At 46.2% G+C, this 19740-nt stretch overlaps 1 protein-coding gene across 1 annotated transcript in view; it reads left to right on the top strand.

Annotated features, from left to right (window-relative positions):
- Positions 1-2390: 2390 nt before the first annotated feature.
- Positions 2391-19740, top strand: part of LOC111151131 (dual specificity phosphatase 10) — a 38576-nt gene continuing 21226 nt past the window's right edge. Inside the window, exons 1-2 of the mRNA XM_022508917.1 lie at positions 2391-2501; positions 4704-5557. Of these exons, the coding sequence (XP_022364625.1) occupies positions 4747-5557 (811 nt within the window). The 5' untranslated portion in view covers positions 2391-2501; positions 4704-4746. The remainder of the gene's footprint in view (positions 2502-4703; positions 5558-19740) is intronic.

Below are 19740 nucleotides of genomic sequence, written 5' to 3'. Positions count from 1 at the left end.
AGTGTCCCCTCCCGTGCAAACCCTCTCCCCCTACACTCCCACCAGGACTTTTCCCTTTTCCCTCTGGGCTGGGATGTTACCATTTTGCAGATAAATAAATGAATACAGTGAGTCTGGATGAACACACACTACAGATGAGAGTCAGAATCAGGACTTATACCCAGAACTTTCTGACCCTAAATTAATGAACATTTTTTCAATAATTGTCTATGGTTAGGGAAAGGCAAGCGATTACAGCTCCAAATAGATCCAGGTAGACCCTCTGGGAACTTCCTTTCTGATTTCTATGAAATTACCCACAACCAATTCCTTGGCCAGGACCTGCTGATCCCCAAGGTGTAAGGACCAAAAGGTGTGCTCTAAGTACTCATTAGTTATCATTAAGGGGGTGAACGTGTATGTGTTTTGGTGTGTGAATGCAGAAAGGGCTACACAAAACCCTTTTCTTTTAAAGATGATTGTATGCATTTACTGCACGTGGAAACATGGGTGTGAAAGCTGAACTGCGTATGCATATACACATACATAAAAATTATACAGATATTCCCCGCCCCTCCCAATCCCCCAAGGAATCCAAGAGGATTCATTTCTCTTTAGCAGCTCCTTGAGTGTGTAGTGGGCCATCCTTTGGCAACTTCTGATTTCAGATCAGCACTTAAATGAATTGTATGAATATGTCGCTGCCACTTAGTTTACTTAATAGGCCTGGAGCCTTAAGTATGTCTCCAAACACCTTCAATCTAGTAAGAGAGAAAACTCATAGCCAAATATTCTAGTGCTCCTAATGTAATGTATTCCATTGTCATTATTAAACTCCTTCGCTTCTGTCTCTCTGAGACAGGAAAGGGAAAAGGAAAAGCTCTATTTCTTTACGGTTCTCTGATGCTGGCTTTCCGCAGTTCATCTTGTCATCTCCACTCCTTTGCGTACCCCATCACAACTTTCCTGGCAGTTTCCCTGATATTTTCGTGCCCAGGCGCAAGCCAGCCTGCCTTGCCCCCCACTCTTTGCCTCTGGATGGGTGCCTCTGCTGGCCACCCCGCGGGCGGCAAAAAAAAAAAAAAAAAAAAAAGTTTGGAAAACCCAGGGGTCGGCGTCGCCTCCTCGACGCTCCGCAGGCTACACTGGATCTGGTTATTTACACTCAGCTCCAGCTCCTTTTCCGCCCGCGGCGGTGTTCCAGAAACGCCGGGCTGGCTGTCCTCGGCTCGCCTGGGGCCTTTCGGGGTGGCGGGGCGGCTGGCTAGGGCGCGGGGAAGGCGGGCGGAAGGCCCGGCTCGGGGACCCTGCGCGGCAGGCTGGAGACGCGGCCGCGGGGGTGTGGCGAGCGCATGGCGAGCACCGCGACGCCGGGCCTAGCGGGCTCGCTCCCCGTGGATTCTGGAGCCGCCTCTGAGCAGCCCTCCACAGCGCCGCCTCGGTGCTCCCGGCCGAGCCCCGGGAAGCGGGCGGGGGACAGCGGGGGACAGCGGGGGCGTGACCCGGGCGCAGATGCAAGCGAGCCGGAGGGCGCCGCGCCACGGCCGCGTCGGGTAGCAGTAGGGCAGCCGGAGGGGCAGCGACATCTGCGGGCGGGCGGCCGACGCTTCCCCGCGGCGCGGAGCTGAGCGGGGCGGCCCGAAGACACGGGGCGCAGCTTGGCTGGACGGGCCTCGCTTTCCGGGTCCCGCCGGCCGACTCCCCAGCTGCGCCCGGGTCCCGGGCCCCAGCGCGTGGCGGGTGCTCGCGGGCCGGTGCAGAAGCGACGCCGCTGGCTGCGTGCTCACGTCGGTCCTACTGCAGGAGGCTCGGCGACGTCTCTGAATCTCGGGTTAGGGTTTGTCAAAATACCTCGAGCGACTCGGAGAACCCGGTTTCCCCACTGGGGACGGCGATCGTTCTTGTTTCTTGCCTTTAGAAAGTTACTTCGACACTTTGATCTTCCGTCCCAAGTAAGAAGGAAAAAGAAAGCGCGATCTGCCCCCGGGCTAGGGGGACTCAGCGGGGTCCGGGCAAAGGGACAGAGCCAGTTTTAAGCCGGAGCGGCGAGCTTGGCCCATTGACACTTCAGCCCCAGAAAGGGTTAACTGCATCCAGCCCGTTCGGTTTACATGTAAATAGAGAGCAGCTGCTCCGCGCGGGCCCCGGCTGGCCCTTTTAAGTTTTTGATTGGTTGCCAATGACATCACCGCCCGTGTTATAACACCGTGGACCCGAAGCGGCGTCGGATAAACCCTCCTTAAAGAGACGAGGCCACGCCCCTGGCTCCTCCCCCCAGGCTGTCCATTGGCCGCGGGCCGCTGTGAGGTAGCGGTCAGCTTTCTCCGGATTTCTATTGGCCCAACGTGCCGTCGGTCGGCAGCCGGCCCGCCCCCTCGGGATCTTACATTTACAGTGTAGCAAAAGAGAAAGTAACTATGTTGCTGCTGGAGATCAATGAAGCCAAGTGAATGGGGGCTGAATGGGCGAATCCTTAGCTGAAGCGGAGCGCCAGATGGTGGAGGGCTACACTTATTTATGAAGTAAGTGGAAGTCACCGAGGTTACTCCTGAGAGCCCGGGAGTGTAAGGCGGTGAGAGTGTGAGTGCGAGTGAGTGTGTGTGTGTGTGTGTGTGTGTGTGTGTGTGTGAGATGCGATGCTCACGAGGGAGCCACAGCAGGTGAGGTTATAGGGTTCCGGCTGATGGCTCACGCTACCCAATGCGTTTACTCTCCCTGCAGTCTACTTGGATTTGGGGAGAAGAAAAAAAATGAGGTTTGTTGGGATGTTTTGCGGCAGTTTTAAATGCCAGGGGCTTGTTAGTGCGCTGTGTTGCGAAGGGGGATAAGCGCCCAGAAGTGGGGAAGTAGCATTCTCTAATGACTTAATTTTCTTTCCAGCCCCTGCCTAGAGGTGGAAGGACGACTAGCAAGGGAGAGGGGATAGCATAGTGTTTCTCTGGGAGGTTTCCTGGGCCAGTCTGGATGCTTTCACGGGCAACATATACGCCCGACCCTCTGCTGCAGGGATGCAGATCTCTTTATACACTCGGGGAGAGAGAGAGAGAGAGAGCAAGAGCCAGCCGCGCACTCCGTGTGGAGGTGGGGGGTCCCAGCCTGTGTCTCCGCGAACACGCTTATGCGTCCCTCGCAGAGGAAATGGGCTGTTGATCCTGGGACGTACCCTACCTGATAACACAATAGCAAAGACTTTCACCGCTTGGTCCAGCTGGGAAACAGTTATAGCTTCTGGAAGAGTACTTGCTCTTCAAAAAAATACTACGCAAGGGAGGGAGGGAGGAGGGGCGGGGAGGGAAGGGGTGAGAGGACAGGAGGGAGGAACGGGGGTGAATCCTTCTCTCCCATCCAAAGGTGGGTGAGAGAAACGTGAGTCGGTGGGGATCTGTGGACGTGTCCGGTGCGTGTCTCTGAGTGTATGAGTGTGCTCGCGTGTGTGGATTCTGCCTGTGATACTTTGGCTCTGTGTCAGAGAATGGTGACGGTCGTGTGTAGATGGATGATAGATGACATTTTCCCAGACATCTCTTAAAGTTCGTTTAGGTGAGGACTCTTGCATGGGGTTTGGTTTCTTTTCTCTGAGTATGTGTAATAGAAGAAGAGCCTGTAGGGTCGGGTTGTAGAGTGCCCCTGTGCCTATGGGAAGGACGGAACTGTATTCCTTTGCAGGCGTCCTCTCAGGTGACAGGAGGTGGACCCAGTGGGCAACACCTCACGGCCCCCTTTAACAGGGGAAGTCCTTTCTATGGAACTCATCCTCTTCAAGGGGCAGGGGTCTTTTTGTGGGGGATTGAAATGTTATACACAGTGGCTCCCTCCCTCCCATTGAGAGAAGCTCTGGGATGCATACATAGTCTGTGCCACTAGGGAACTGGGAGTGGGCAGTCAAAGTGGTCCTTTTCTTAAAGGCAGAAGTGTGGGCGGCGGAGTGGGGGATTGAGGTGGGCAGCAGAGGAGCAAAGGGTGATGGATCTGCCAGGGTTGGGGGGTTACCAGACCTGGCTTCTTGACCTGAGTCTTTGTTTTAGGACAGTTCATTTGTAACAAAAGGGGAAATGCAGATTAATTTATAAGAGACTAACAGGAAACATGGGAGGTTTTAATATGACTGTGTTGTGCTTTTCAAAGGGATGCAAGAATATCTCCTAGTTAAAGAGATTCACTTGGGGGATACTTTCATTCTGATTCGCAGAAAGTTGCCATCCGCCCCTGATGTATATTTAGCTGCTGTATATTTCGGTTAGCCATGCCAGCTCTCATGGTCATTCCCTCACCTTTGCAGTGGGTGAAGGACTTAAACGGAAAGTATGCAAGGGGGGACAAATGGGTCTTTCTCATATGGTTGCACTATGCTTCTGCCCAGGAGATGAGGCCCGGAATAGATGCCTCTTAAGAGCCTTCCCTTCTGTCTTCGGCTTTTCTGATTCTCTGTGCTTGTACTTTCTCCGAGGCTGAACTTCGATGTAGGTCCATGAGAGGTTGTTCGTCAACATTTGTGTAGACCGTACGTGGAACCTAAGACTTAGTCACCAAATAGGTGGGGGCCCTCAGGTTGACATCGTCTTCGAATCTCTAAAAATGAGTTTCGGGCTTGGAGAGTGGCATGATAAAGGGCCCTTAGGACAACTTCACTCAGAGGGATGCACAGGCCTTTCCCAGGGTTTGGATCAGACTGCCTTTTGTGTCACGTGACTTTATTCTTTCTTTCCCCCTCCCCTTCTTTACAGACTGTCTTGAGTTCTTCTTCAATTGCCAGTTTTCAGCCTCCTCATGCCTCCGTCTCCTTTAGACGACAGGGTAGTAGTGGCACTGTCTAGGCCCGTCCGACCTCAGGATCTCAACCTTTGTTTAGACTCTAGCTACCTTGGCTCTGCCGCCCCAAGCAGTAACAGCCACCCTCCTGTCATTGCCACCACCGTCGTATCCCTCAAGGCTGCGAATCTGACGTATATGCCCTCATCCAGCGGCTCTGCCCGCTCCCTGAATTGTGGATGCAGCAGTGCCAGCTGCTGCACTGTGGCAACCTACGACAAGGACAATCAGGCCCAAACCCAAGCCATCGCTGCCGGCACCGCCACCACCGCCATCGGAACCTCTACCACCTGCCCTGCCAACCAGATGGTCAACAACAATGAAAATGCAGGCTCTCTAAGTCCATCAGGTGGGGTGGGCAGTCCCGTGTCAGGGACCCCCAAGCAGCTAGCCAGCATCAAAATAATCTACCCCAATGACTTGGCGAAGAAGATGACCAAATGCAGCAAGAGTCACCTGCCGAGCCAGGGCCCTGTCATCATTGACTGCAGGCCCTTCATGGAGTACAACAAGAGTCACATCCAAGGAGCTGTCCACATTAACTGTGCCGATAAGATCAGCCGGCGGAGACTGCAGCAGGGCAAGATCACGGTCTTAGACTTGATTTCCTGTAGGGAAGGCAAGGACTCTTTCAAGAGGATCTTTTCCAAAGAAATTATAGTTTATGATGAGAATACCAATGAGCCGAGCCGAGTGATGCCCTCCCAGCCACTTCACATAGTCCTCGAGTCCCTGAAGAGAGAAGGCAAAGAACCTCTGGTGTTGAAAGGTAATGCCCCTGTCCCCCTCCCAAGCACAGTCCTGGGTAGTCTGGGTTCACTTTGGGTTTGTCTTAGAAGTGCCAGGATTCTCCTTACCGTGGCTACGTGAGACCAAAATAGACTTCCTTCTTCTTGTCTTCCCTTCTTTGCCCTTAACTATTTTGCTGTAGTGAGAAAAACCAGTCGCATGGAACCAGAAGCCGGAAGACCCAGGTTCTAGCCTCCACGCAGCTTCTCAGTTGTACTGTGCAAGCATTTCACCTCTCTGAGACTGTTCTCTCACCTTTTAGTGGGGCTGTGTACCACCAGATGGTATCTCAAGTCATAGCTGGTCTGGTAGCGCTATTCCAGTCAATAACCAGTTGGAAAGTTACTGTCTCTCAGGTTTAACCAAAGTTGATGGACCACAGGAAGCAGAAGCTATGGTGAACTATCAGTAAACCTTCAGGTACCAGTGCTTTTTATAGGAAATCTTCTTTCTCACCTCTGACTAGCTTGGCTTTTCTATGGTTTATAAAGTGACCTTCAAGAAGGGCAGAGGTCTTTCCTGTAAGCACCCTCTAGCCCCCCAGCACCAAAGCGTAAGTGTACCAATGACATCCATTCTTCTGCCAAAGCTCCAAGGGGACAGAGACATTTTTATGAAATATTCCTCAACCCTTTGTTCTTTCTGGCCTCTTCTGACAACCATTGGCCTCATGGCTCCTTCCAAGATGGGATGGTCGGTCACTTGGCCCCTTACACTGAATGCAGAATAACTCTGATGTCAGTGTTGCTGAGCCTGGGCAGGAAGAAATAATTACCCACTGTTTTCTGAGCTTCTTTCACACAGTGTTGCCTAACATAGCAGGGGAGCCTTCATCTTGTGTCTATCTGACTCGCTGCTCTTTGCCCTCAGATGTTATAATTTGGGGCACTACACACCACTCTTTCTTTTTGGTGTCTTCTGTCCTTTGAGGGCGCTGAGAGATGGTCATCTTCTCTCTTTTCTTCTCTTGTGTTTTGAGCTAAGGTACACAGTTTCTGGGCCACATCACTACCAAGTCTCCTGAAGTGTGTTGACCAGAGGTACTGCTCTGTTTTTTTGAACACCTTGCATATTTAAATGCAATAGGCCATTGGGATGAGTAAGTCAGTTATTTTATCTTTGTGTGACAGCTCTGCCACTCTCCTTCTTGTCTTCTTGATCATGCACTCTGCCTTTTATTAAGTAGCATTCTTGGAAATATGGTTCTGAATTACTTTGACAAATCCCCCACCCCCCGCGACCCCCATCCCATCCCCTCCAGCTCTTCTTGAGCTTGCTGTCATTGGGCTCAACTGCCACAAAGGCATAACTTTTCTTAGGGTTGGTAGGCTCTGGTAGGAAGGAGAACATGATGGAGGTCATATCCAGAGAATTTCAGCAGGGCCCAGGCATTTTTGTTGTGGTTGATGAATTTTCTTAGGGTTACAGACACATTCAGATTTCCTCTGTGTAGCTCTGTATTTTATTGTTTTCTATTCTTGTTCGGTTGACTTTGAGTTATTCCCAGTTGGCCTACGCAGCTAGTGTTCTCTCACCGTGATCTTGGCTTGTTTTGTCTTTTTTGGATGAGAAAATACAGTCCACAAATTTCTCATTTGTAATAGTTTATCTTGGGGAACAAAGAGAGGGGTAGCTAGTGGTCTTGTGGGTCATCTCTTTGCTCATGTAGTGTCGATGATAGGAAAATGCAGACCTTTTGTGTCTATGTGATTTGAGGACAGACATCGAACAATACAAATTAAGGTGACTCTGGACTTGAACATGCGGATGATTAGGCGGAATTGGAGATCTTACCCTCTTGTTTGCAGTGGACATTATTGTGTTTAGGGGTGGCCTGTCAATTGCTTGGAAGTGAACCTCCCCGGTGCTACCAAAGGAAGTGGGGTTCTTTCCCCGTCGATGTAGCTGAGAGTCCGGGCAGCCTGGGCTTGCTCCTCAGTGTCAGTGAAGTTAAGATTGCCTCAGTGGGGCGGGGCCGGACATGCTGCTGACCTCACCACTGGGCACCCCAGGCAGCCGCGGTGAGGGCTCGTCATTTTCGGGTTGGTGAGACACAGCGGCGGTCGACCTGGAAGACGCACTGGTGGTAGAGGTTGGATTATTTGTAGTTTTGGGTGCTTTTCCTTCAAATATCTGGGAATTTGATTGAAAATAGTTTAGGAGCAAAAGGGTTGTTAATTTAATTTATTTATTATTGTCATCATTATTATGTTGGTCTCTTTGGGGGGAATGGCTTAAAATTGGGACCAAGATGGGAAAGAAAGGAGAGTGATCATAATTACGATACCCATAGCTACCCTTTCATCTGGGTATACCAAAGGTTAATACCATAGCACCGTGGAGGTGAAGAATGGGGTGGGCATCTCTCAGAAGACATGGCCAGCAACCTCTCCCAAGTCTTGAGTGGGTCAAGCAGACTATTCTGGTCTGGCTTCTCTGCTGAGGTTTATTTTACTAATCCCCTCCCTAGGTGATGCAAGATTTTATTTTAGTGAAGTGGTAGCGGTACCATTTTGGAATGAGTGATTTTTTATGCAGGGAAACTATGGTGGTGAAGGTAGTTAGAATGAAAGGTAGAAACTTTGAAGGCCTCATTAATTTATTTTGAGAGATTTCAGTACAATCTTGGGTAATTTATGGCTGGCCCAAATGATTCTCTGGCTTATGTTTGTAAACTTGTAAACAGTGGTTGCTACCCTCCCCTGTCCAAGTTTTCTGTCCCCCTGTTTCAATGCCATGTTCTCCATTTTTGGTACTGCCTGTCAAGTAGAGTGGCTGCTCAGTTACCATTTTAGTAATGCTGTGTCAGGTTGGGGAGAAACTGATCAGAGGCGCAGAAGCCCCTGGGATTAAGTTACTGTTCTAATTTACAGTCCCCTCCCTGTTGTGACCTGTGTCTAATCCATGTTTTATTCTCATCTTCTGAAGAATAAATGACATCAGACCAGTGCTTCTACTCCTTCTGGTGAAAATGATCCAAATGCATAAATATTTAGGGATTTACAAAACCTTTGAGAGAATTACAGTCTGTTTTACCCCAAGGTGATTTTCAGTATGATTTTTAACCAAACTGAATAAGAAGCCTAGATGGTTTTGGACCTCCCAGAAGGAGAGCCACCATCTTTGTTTTGATGTTTATAAGGTACCCTTCCTTTTCAGGAAAGCTGGATTCAGGAAAATGATCGTTTACCTGTGTTGAAAAGGATAATCTACCGCCACCTGCCTCCTCCTTAAAGACCTCTGTGCCTTTAAAACTTTTATTATAAGAATTTTCAAATATGCAGAAAAATAAGAAAGGGGATAAAGAGCACTGTATACCTACCACGCAGATTAAACAGTTGTTCATAATTGCCCTATTGACTTTCTCTTCCTTTTTCGGTTGTTGAAATATTTTATAGTACAGGCAACATATTAATATAGCCAGATATGTTTCAGGTTTAAAGTTACTGCTCTAGAATTAATAAGGCTGCGGCTATTGTATAGTACAGTGCAGACAACATTTTCACTCCTGAATACTTCAGAGTCTTACGCCCACTTTTTCAAACTTAAATTTCCACCTTGACTAGCTAGCTCTCGGGTCTGTGGAGAAGCCTCTCTCCCTCGGAGTGGGAGGGCTCTGGGTGCCTCCTCGGGGGGCTGTAGCTCTCCCTTCCACGTGGATATGTCAGGCCCATGCCTGTACTTGCTCTGTGCTGTCAGGAAACAAAGACTGACCGACAGACCCAGTCCCCCCACGGACCTGGTGCTGCACCAGCGGTGTTCAGTGGGGAGCAGGGGAGGAGAGACAATCTCTTCAGGAGGCTGATCCGTAGGGAAGATACGATAACACAGGGAGTTCAATTTGTAGACTATAAAACCTTCCATCATAATTCCCGAGGGATGAACCATGCAGAGTACACGTTCTTCCATAATCACGAACGATTCTGAAGTAACACTGACAGGCGGTACTGAGTTTGATGACCAAGTGTGAAAGGCTATGCTCAGTAATCAGAGACCCCAGGAAAATCGTCTTTTTCTGCGTTGTTTGTCCTGGGGGAACAACAGTCTTCCTCTTGTCTCTCTGGATGTCGGGAGGAACTTTTTAAAAGATACATGAAATAAAGACATACCTCCTGTAGGCACAGACTTAGTGTTGTTATTCTGAGCCCCTGCTTAACATCCAAACATGCCAGACATTCGCCTTGTCGCAAATGGAGGGGAAATTCAGGCAGGATTTTGGATCCAGTCTGTCTGATTCTAGCCTTGGTCCCTTCTTACTAGCCATGAACCCCTGGGCAAATTGCTTCATCCCTTACTTCCTTAATTTCCTCCTTTATAAAAGAGGATGTAACAGCAGCTATGTTACAGTGTTAGTCTAGGAGTTGAAAGAAGTCATGTGTACAGAGGGCCCAGACCAGTTTTCATACATGGTGAGTGCTCCCTCACTGAAGCTTCATACTGTTATTACCATTGGTTGAACAGAAATGATGGCATCAGTATAAAGACAATCTGGGCTCCCCTTCCAAAGGAGTATAAATGACAAGCTAGGTATAACGGAGAGTGTGTGTGTGTGTGTGTGTTGCTATGGCCTAAAAATAACTTGTTGACTGTTCCCTGATTTAAGTAGCATACGGTTGGAGTGCCAAGTAATTATAAAAACATGTTGAGCCAAGACGCCAGAGTTATGTGGGCATATCCTAGAATTATTTATTTGTAGGGGAAATTTGTAAAAATGTGATGATAATAAGTCTGTCCAACTAGTGTCCCATAAGTCAATAATGAAAGTGGAAAACTATTAAGCTTCGCTTTTTCTGGCCTCTCATCAGGCTGATTTATTTTTGGAATAAAGATTGTAGTCTGACTATAAAAGGGTAGGTAGAAGGAGGGGGAAGTGTGCTTCATTTTCAAAAGTTCTCAAAGCTTTGAGTTGTGATGATAATGGCGTGTGAAGGAAAAAGGAGGGAACCGTGAGAAGGCCTGCTCGTTTCTGTAAGTGAGACGCGGTCCTTTTCTCTGAACTGGTTCACAGTGGCCTGTACTCTGAGCTTTCGGATATACTATCCTGCCTCCTAATTAGAATGTAAGTGGAAAGATGTAAGTGAGCTTTCTCCCTCATCCCTGTCCTTGCTCTGTCACTCTGTGCTCAGCAAAGTGGGGTTTAGCCCATTTATTCTTGAGTTCAAATCTAGGCTTTTCTATCGACCAACTGTAGGTGTCCTTAGGGAGCTCAGGTCACCTCCCAAAGCCCCACTTCTTTCTCCACTGTAAAAGAGGGATAATTCCCACATCACAGGATGGACTGAGACAACGGAAATCAGGTACCTAGGCACATAAATAGCTCTCAGTAAAGCCGGCACTGGGCCCTGTTCCACTACCCTTGTGCCCTTTCAGATCCTCTTACGTTAGACGTTGGTCAGAGGAGAAGATGGCAAGTTGTTCCAAGCATAGTACTATGGGAGCATGTTAATATCAACCACTTGTCCTTGCCAATTCAGATCAGTTAAGTTAACCATCTGGCTTGTCAAGGACAAGTTCAATAAACTTCTTTCCTGGCAGTAGTAGATAATGATTTTAGATTAGGAAAAGGAGGGTAAGGGCAGGGAGGGTTGACAAAATCACGGGAGCAGAGAAACTCTCTGTACAGCCTATGGCGCACGTACCCTCAGAAGCTAAGGATGGGCCTTTGACCAGAAGCCAAACCAGCCCTGCTTCCTAAGACTCGGTGTTGGCCGCAGCCAGGCTCCCTGCCCCAGCCTGGGGGAGCAGTTTGGGCATAAAAATGGGTCAGTTTGCAGAACCTAGGCAATTGACTTCAAGTAGATAGACAAGGATACACTGTGCACTAGGGATGGAAATTCTGATCTCAGAGGAGGTCCTCTCACATTCTTTGAACTCAAGCATCCCAGTTTTTAGAATAAGAAGGAACTTGAGAGGCCCCCTAGTCCCAAAGTTGTCCCTGCAGGCTGCCCACTGGAATCCCCTGGGGTGATTTAAAACCTACAATGCCCAGTTCCCACCTCTGGACAGTCTGATTAAATTGGTCTGGGGGTACAGCCTGTGCATCAAGAATTTTAAGAGCTTCCCCGGGGATTCTGACATGCAGCAAAGTTTGAATACCATTGATCTAGTCCTGTTTTTTCATTATGCAGTTTCTGAAATGGGCCTAGAGAGATTTAACTTGCCCAAGGTCACATGCATGATTAATTTTAGAGCCTGGGTCCTTAGTGCTAAAATAGGTCTTGCCAGGTTGATTTTGTGTGTGTGTGTGTGTGTGTGTGTGTGTGTGTGTGTGTGTTTGTGTGTGTGTGTAATTATCTAATGATAACTGTATCTAATGTGAGCATACAAATATGAAATAATATACTTAATTAATAATTTTTAGTATTGATACCCTTTTTGCTGAATTTTGAGATTTCAGTCCAGAACTATAGGGACCCAAGTCTAAGCTCTTTTGAAAGCAGCAACTCATGGTCCTCATATTTGCCTGGGTCCTGGAAATACAGGACAAATATTAACATAGATTTAAACTTGTCTTCTGGGGAACTTAGTGGTTTAATAACGAGCTGGAACACACATATATAAGTGCACCCTTGTACCAAAGAATCTTAAGGTTCTAGGGACTTTTCGATATGTTGGTCTCCACGGAGGTACAGCCTGTGCGTGGAGGAGGCTCATTCATTTGTTCAGCAAATACTACTAAATGCCTTCTGCATGCTGGGCACTTGTTTTCAGGCTGGGGACCCTGCCCCCAGAACCCTTACAATCTTAATGCTTCGGTGAGAGAATACCCAGACCAGGCCAGTATTCCAGGTCTTTCTACCTTGAAGATCATGTACCTGTTTGTATTCTTCATCCTCTTGTCCTACACAACCTTATTCAGGGAGGAGTTCATCTTCAGGATCTGTCATTCTCCTGGGAAGTACATGTTTGTGAGACATTTGGCATTCCTTTCTTTGTCCCTTGCAAGATAAAAGTCTGTTTTTTTTTCTAAGCACATCTTCATGGGCCAATAGAATTTATTCCCAAAGACTTGATCCAAAGAGAAATGATTTTTTTGTTGTTGTTGTTAAATTGTAGGTTTTTAATGGAAAAGGGAATACACATTCTCTCTCTTCTTTAGAAGCTCGGGGCTGACAGGCCTTCTTCGTGCATTAGAGTGGAACTTTGTAATTTGGACCTCACTAATTTTGGACATGTTGCTAATAAGAACGTGGCTGGTGTTTATTTTTTCCTGAATGCTATCTATGAAAAGAGGGCATGCTAAGCAAACAAGCATTGTAAATGATATTTCAAAGACAAGGTTTTAGCCTGCTCAGGAAAAAGGGAAAAAAAAAAAAAAGTTTGCAAGTACAATTAAAAACCACTCTAGGAGACAGGGCTGGGATAAAAACACAAGTCTGGGGGGGGGGCGCCTGGGTGGCTCAGTTGGTTGGGCAACTGCCTTCAGCTCAGGTCATGATTCTGGAGTCCCGGGATCGAGTCCCACATCGGGCTCCCTGCTCAGCAGGGAGTCTGCTTCTCCCACTGACCTCTCTCCTCTCATGCTCTCTCTAATGCTCTCTCTCTCTCTCAAATAATTAAAAAAAAAACAACAACACAAGTCTGTCATCTCAAAGCTGCATTATTTCCCCTGAACCATGCGGGTCCCTCTTGGGCAAAGTTTTACTGGCTGCATTTCCATATACTCTATACTCTACTACACTCCTATTGTATAACCCTTACTAATTCGGAAAAATTGGAGGGAAGAGAAAATGATGAGTGTGAATCAAAACATGAATTTTACCATACATTTAGAAATACACATTTTATGTTGACGTTGACATGTATTTTCTAATTATGAAGTCTGACTCTGAGATGTTTTCATCCATCAGCCAAGAGGAAGATAGTAGCATCCTTTTTCTTCCTAGCTTGTGTCTGTTTCATCTGTTATTACTTAAAGGTGTGGGGATATATATATATATATATGTATATGTATATATATATATATATATATATATATATATATATATATATTACACACATACACACACACACACACATACATATCTTCATTCCTCTACCCCAGCAAGACCCCTTTTTCATGTGTAATGGGAAGGAAAGGGAACCTGGAGCTTCTGCTCTTGGGTCAGGAAATGAGCCCTGTAGCCCAGTACTTTCATAGAAGATAAAGGACGTTACCCCAGGCCCTGCTTCTGGCAAAGTGGAAGATCACTAACAGGGAGCAAAGGGTTTGTGGATTCCTCAAATTATCTGTATTGCCTTTCAGGTTTTACTTTCAGTGAAGACCTCATCGTCTTTTTTCTGCCTTCTAAGACTCGAGTTTCATGGAAAACAAAACAAGGCCAAACTTTCTCAGGGCTCCACCAGAGGGTTTCAGTTTCTTTGTCTTGCCTTCCAGATGGGACCCCTGTTGGGCATCTGTTGCCCAGTTTCTCAACGAGAGACATAGATAAAAATGCCTGACCCAGGGGTTGTCCCTTGCTGGTGTCCCCTTTGCGGCGCATGAGCCTCTCAGGTTGTACCAGGAGCTCAGTCGATCTTAGCTGGTGTCTGCAGGTGACGAGGCAGTCACTGCTTTTGGCAGGGCGTCACTCTCCAGTTTCCTTTATAGTTCTTCTGTGGAAGGACTCATCCCACATAGTTTGAATCACGGCCCCAAGGTCCACAACCCCCGGGCTAAACGTTGCCAGCTATTGCTGCTGGCAAGTGGCAAGAAGACCAGGTGTGGGAGGGGGTAAGGGGAGAGGCAGTGGAGTAGCGGGAACAGAACAGGGTGACGATGGCAGAGCCCCTCGGGGTGGCAGGGCCTTCTAGGTCCTGGACCTGGTCCTGGGTTCTAATGTTCAAGACAGTGAGTTACTGTCATTAGCTATTGGAGCGTCTGCTTCCCTTTTAAAATAGTTAAGTCTAGACACAGACTTCTAAGGGGGGCTTCCATGAAGGGGTAGGGGGCATTTTCTTGGGTCTTATATTTCTAGTCTTACGAAAATAGCACATTTTTATGATAAGACTCTATAAGAAGGGTTTTATGGTTCTCATGAAGTGATATTTTCATCTGACAGCAGAACACCATTTAATCACACATAACTACTCTGGGTCTGGCCAACCTGTCATCCCTGAAATTAAAAAAAATTATTTTCCAGATAGTTTGGGAAGTTGGGCATCGGACTGTCATAATCTGTGTCTTATTTTGTTCTCAGTGCAGCTTTGTGAAAGAGGTTGTAGATCTCTGGTTTCACGGATGCAGAATTTGAGGAACAGATTTAATATTTTCTTCCATGTTATTAACCAGTGAGTTGGTGAATGAGAATGGAACCCCAGTTCTTAGGATGTTGAGGCCCAAGTTCCTTCCAAGCTGGCTGCATGCTTATTCATAAATAAGTGAGCTCTAGATCTCGTTTCTTACGGTTGTTCTAAGTGTGCTTTATCTCTGAGGTGTCCTAAGTTATATTATTTCCCCCATCCCCTCCGTTTTCTTGTTTACCCTCCACTGGGAATGCCACTGCTTAGAAAATTGGCCCACTCTGTGTCCTCAGAGAAGAGCAGTCTTCCCTGTGACCTCGCTCTGAATTATATCTCAGCTTTTGGCAACTTCAAACTTCGGTGATGGCAGAGGCTTTTAAGGAGTAACAGATTGAATAAAGAAACTTTGAAGACTGCAGTAATTATCTCTAACATTTACAAAATGTTTATTATATATACCAGACTCGGTGCTTGAAGCTTTATATCTTATGATAACGCTCTAGCTTATACGGGAGTGACTGAGACTCCAAGAGGTTCAGGCCCTTGTCCAAGGTCATTCAGCCGTTGGAGCCTGGGCCCAGCACAGTTATGCTTCTGCTGGGTACATTTTCAATATAAGAGAAACTTTGGATGCATTCTCCTAGTAGCCTGTGGATATGGGGATGATGTTCCTTCTGCACATATTAGTGTATTTACTTTCTAGAGGGGGAATTAGATGAGCCAGAAAAAAGATGGGTACAAAGTTAGACTAAGAAAGTATGATGGAATATGTGATATGATGTATGGTGTGAGATGATATGTGATGACCTCCCGCAGACTCCGATACTCAAAGACATGTGATTGCTTTGTAGTCATCATCCATTCTGTTCGTGTAATAATAATGTTAACTATAGATGCCCCCCCACCCACCCAAATTGTGTGAGGAAGGAATTTCTAATAGGGTTATCATTATCCTTTGAGAGAGTCAATTCTCTGGGATAAGTGAACAGAGATCTTAAACTATTTACTTTTTATTATTTTTCTCTTCTGCTTTCTTTTCCTTTCTTATCTTTCTTCTTCCCTTCTTCTTTTTTTTTTTTTAAAGATTTTATTTATTTATCTGACAGACAGAGATCACAAGTAGGCAGAGAGGCAGGCAGAGAGAGAGGAAGGGAAGCAGGCTCCCTGCTGAGCAGAGAGCCCGATGCGGGACTCGATCCCAGGACCCTGGGATCATGACCTGAGCTGAAGGCAGCGGTTTAACCCACTGAGCCACCCAGGCGCCCTTCTTCTTCCCTTCTATAGCCTAAGCCTGCATGTACAGCTCAGATCATCAGGGCGCATGGCAGGGATGGACCCTAGAAAAAGCCTAACTGACACCCTTGAAGGCTAGCAGAACAGACCCCTGGGAACCTGGGCCAGAAGCAGCAGAATTATTGAGTATGTGTTCCAACAGTCCCATTTTACAGATGTGGACACTGATGACTTACCCAAAAGCATCAAAGTGGCGGGTAGCAGAACTAGCACAGGATTCACGTTTCCTTACTCTTGGTTTAAGAATTTGTTTTAACCCCAGTGGGAGTGTAATCCTTCGGTTTGTATCTGAATTGTTATCAAATAAGAGACTCTTAGGGGTCCACATGTTTGGCCGGATCGCTCCACGTTTTTATTCCCTTTTTCTCTGTAGTGAGCTTAGTATGTGATTTCTCAATGAAGCGGTCTGCGGATTTGTGTTTGTCAACACTCTTCTTCAGAATTTAAATCTCTCCCAGCACACCGAGTATAGCAGGGAGGTTAACCGCACATTCTAGAGCCAGACTGCTGAGTTTGAATTCTGAGTTTGCTGCTCATTAGAAGCATGAACTTGAGCGCACTAAATTTGGTGTACCTCGTTTTTCTTATCCATGAAATGGGGAGGATAAGGATACTTTCCTTGTGGAATTAATTGAGGATTAAATGAGATAACACCTGCACAAATGCTTTGAACAATGCCAGACACAGAACTACTAGCATTTATTAAAAATGTCCCATGATTATAATCTGAAAGAGCCATAAGAATAATTCATCGTTGTCTATTTATGTCCAGGGGATACATGAGTGATCTAATTCAGAAAAATGAATTGACACTGCCCCTGGTACAATATAAATAGAAACAACTCCTTGATGCTTGGTAGATTCGGGTTTAAAGGTTTGGGAAAAACCCAGTGGGGTGGATAGCTAAGTACATCCGTACTTTTTTCTGAATCAGTGCCATACTGGAAAATTATAGACTATTTCTCTGTGTGGAAATCTTATAAAATTAAGTCTCAGCAAAGACTCAATTACATACCCATTGTTGGAATATCAAGAAAATTTTAGAAAGGAGAAAACAGATGATAAACTCATCCCCCTGCCTGGCCTGGTTTCATTTTTACTATTCTCTTCATTCTTTACCCATATATGTGCATAATTTGCAGAGTTTCTCATATGGAAACTGAAATTCATTTTCACTTTACATTGCATGTAGTTTTGCTTCCCTCATCACCAGCAGATTTTCTTTAAATGTTATGACATGTCTTATTTTGTGGGTTCCTTACATTTTACTTAATGAATCTTCCTATCAATGACATTAAGATTATTTCCAAGTTTTTGATTTTATAAGAGAAGCCTCTTAAGGGAGTCCCTTCTGGAATCTTCCTCACCACCCTCCCCACCCCCACCCCTACCCCCACCTTGAGGAATAGAGGGTAGGGCCAGCTACCTTGGCTTTATATTGTGCATTCCTGCCTTTCTCTCCAGAATACAAGAACCAACTACCCAGGAAAGTTACTAATTTTTAGGGAAGTCTTTGTCCTCAAGCATAGGTCTCCACAGGCATCTCAGCTGTGTGTGCAGCACACATCCCTGAATAAAGCATGTGTTGGTAAGTCTTGGGCTTCTGCTTTGGTGGGCAGAGTGAGGAAGTGTGGAGATACCACTCAGCACTATTAAGAAACAGAAGCCATTGTGGAAGTGGATGGTCTAGCAGGGTCAACACCCCCTCGTTTTGTAAATATGAGTCACCCCCAGTTTCATGCTGCTGATAAGATACTCCAGAAGGGACATCATTACAATAACAGCAGAAAGAGTTGGACTTTGTGAGATGCTGACTAATATGTGTTTCTGGGTTCCCCCCTTCCCTCCTTAAACCCTGGGGTTTTAGGGCAGTGTTGAAGTCTTCTGAGTGTTTAAGCAAATGCAGTCAAAGGAATACATCAGATCGGAGACAATTCCCATTAGTTCTTTTTGCCAAATTGAGGTAAAATGCCCTTTAAATAGGAGCTAATTCTCCGACAGATAATTAGCTTGTCTTCCTTGATAAGGTATGTGAATTGGATTGCATTTATTATAATTAATCTTGCATATTATGTAAAAATGCATTCGTCTGCCCTTATTAGGTGGATCTCTTTATTCTTACCTTGAGGGTGGCTGGCACTCCCCCCACCCCAACTCCAGTGAGAATTGAATGAATTAGATGAATATCAGGGTGTTGGGCAGCTCTCCCTTGCAAAAGTTGGGACCCACAGCCGAATGTGGGGCACCACCATTAAAAGAGACAGCACTTCCATATTAATATCTGCAAAGTTTCAAAAAAAAAAAAAAAAAAAAAAAAGAACCTTTGAGAATGTTCTGGGACCTGAGAATCAGATCCTACAAAGCTGCCTAAATAATTACCTTGAAATCTGTCCCCTACTAGTGATATTTTTCTGAATTTATAGTGCAGAATTTTTCCAGGGAGTGCAGGGTGGGTGACTGGTTTGGTATACTAGCTGGTGGCTGGGCAGTGACTCTGGGAAGTGGAGGGGGCAGTGAGGAGGGGCTCCTCAGTGAGTCAAGGAGCCTAAACTCCTCCCTCTGGTTTTCTCCCACCCCCTCCCCTCCCCCTCTCCCCCAGCCATTCACAGCTACTTACTTGCTGCTCTTTGGGGCATCTTTTCCCATTGAAAGCTATTGCCTGCTGTCCCTTGATTTTGCCAGTTTGAAATCTATGTCAGGGAGATGTGGGAGCATGGGAATAAAAAAGCATGCTGTGGATTAACTATCCAAGAGCCTCTCTACTCCAAGTTGAAGTGGTTCTTTTCCTGAGAAGAGGGGGGCTATTTTACATTCTGTGGAGCTGACTGACATAGCGCGGTGTGGGTTTTAGTCATTTGCCACTGCCTCTGTGCACATACATATTTCAGTTCACATTTTTAAACAGGGATGGTACAGCACTGAGCTCCAACCCATTTAGTGGAAATAACAGCCCTCTATCTAAGCTCTCCAATGATCTCTATCTATGCTATCCAGTGTGGTAGCCAGGACTCACAGGGGGCCCCTGAGCCTTTGAAATGGGGCTAGTCTGAACGGAAACATGTCACATTTGTAAAATACATGCTAGATTTTAAAGACTTTGTGTAAAAGAAGAATGTAATATATTTCATTGATAATTGTTTTAACATGGGCGTGCCTGGGTGGCTCACTTGGTAAGTGTCTGACTCTTAATTTTGGCTCAGGGTCATGATCTCAGGATTGTGAGATTGAGTCCTATGTTGGGCTCTGTGCCCATGGAGCCTGCTTAAAGTTGTCTCTCTCCCTCTCCCTCTGCCCCTCTCCTACCTCTCTCTCTTCATCTCTCTCTAAAAAAAAAAGAAACGTTTTAACATTGATTGCATGTTGAAATGATACTATTGGGGGCATGTTGAGGTAAGTAAAATATATTATTAATGTTAATTTTATCAGTTGCTTTTTATAAATGCAGCTACTAGAAAAAAATTTTGTTACATGGTGCTGATCTATATATAGTAATAACAGTAGTATTATCCGGATCTACTTTTTAGATGAGGACACTGAAGCTGAGAGAAGTTTGGTAAATTGCCCAAAGTCACACAGCAGAAAGCCAAATTCGGAGCCATCTGACTCTGGAGCTCGCACCCTTCCCCACTGCTGAACTGTATGATAGAG

This window comes from Enhydra lutris, unplaced genomic scaffold (genome assembly GCF_002288905.1).
Source record: "Enhydra lutris kenyoni isolate GAN:26980312 unplaced genomic scaffold, ASM228890v2 scaffoldscaffold25, whole genome shotgun sequence".
Lineage (NCBI taxonomy): Eukaryota > Metazoa > Chordata > Mammalia > Carnivora > Mustelidae > Enhydra > Enhydra lutris.
This window is presented reverse-complemented; position numbering and strand designations above follow the sequence as displayed.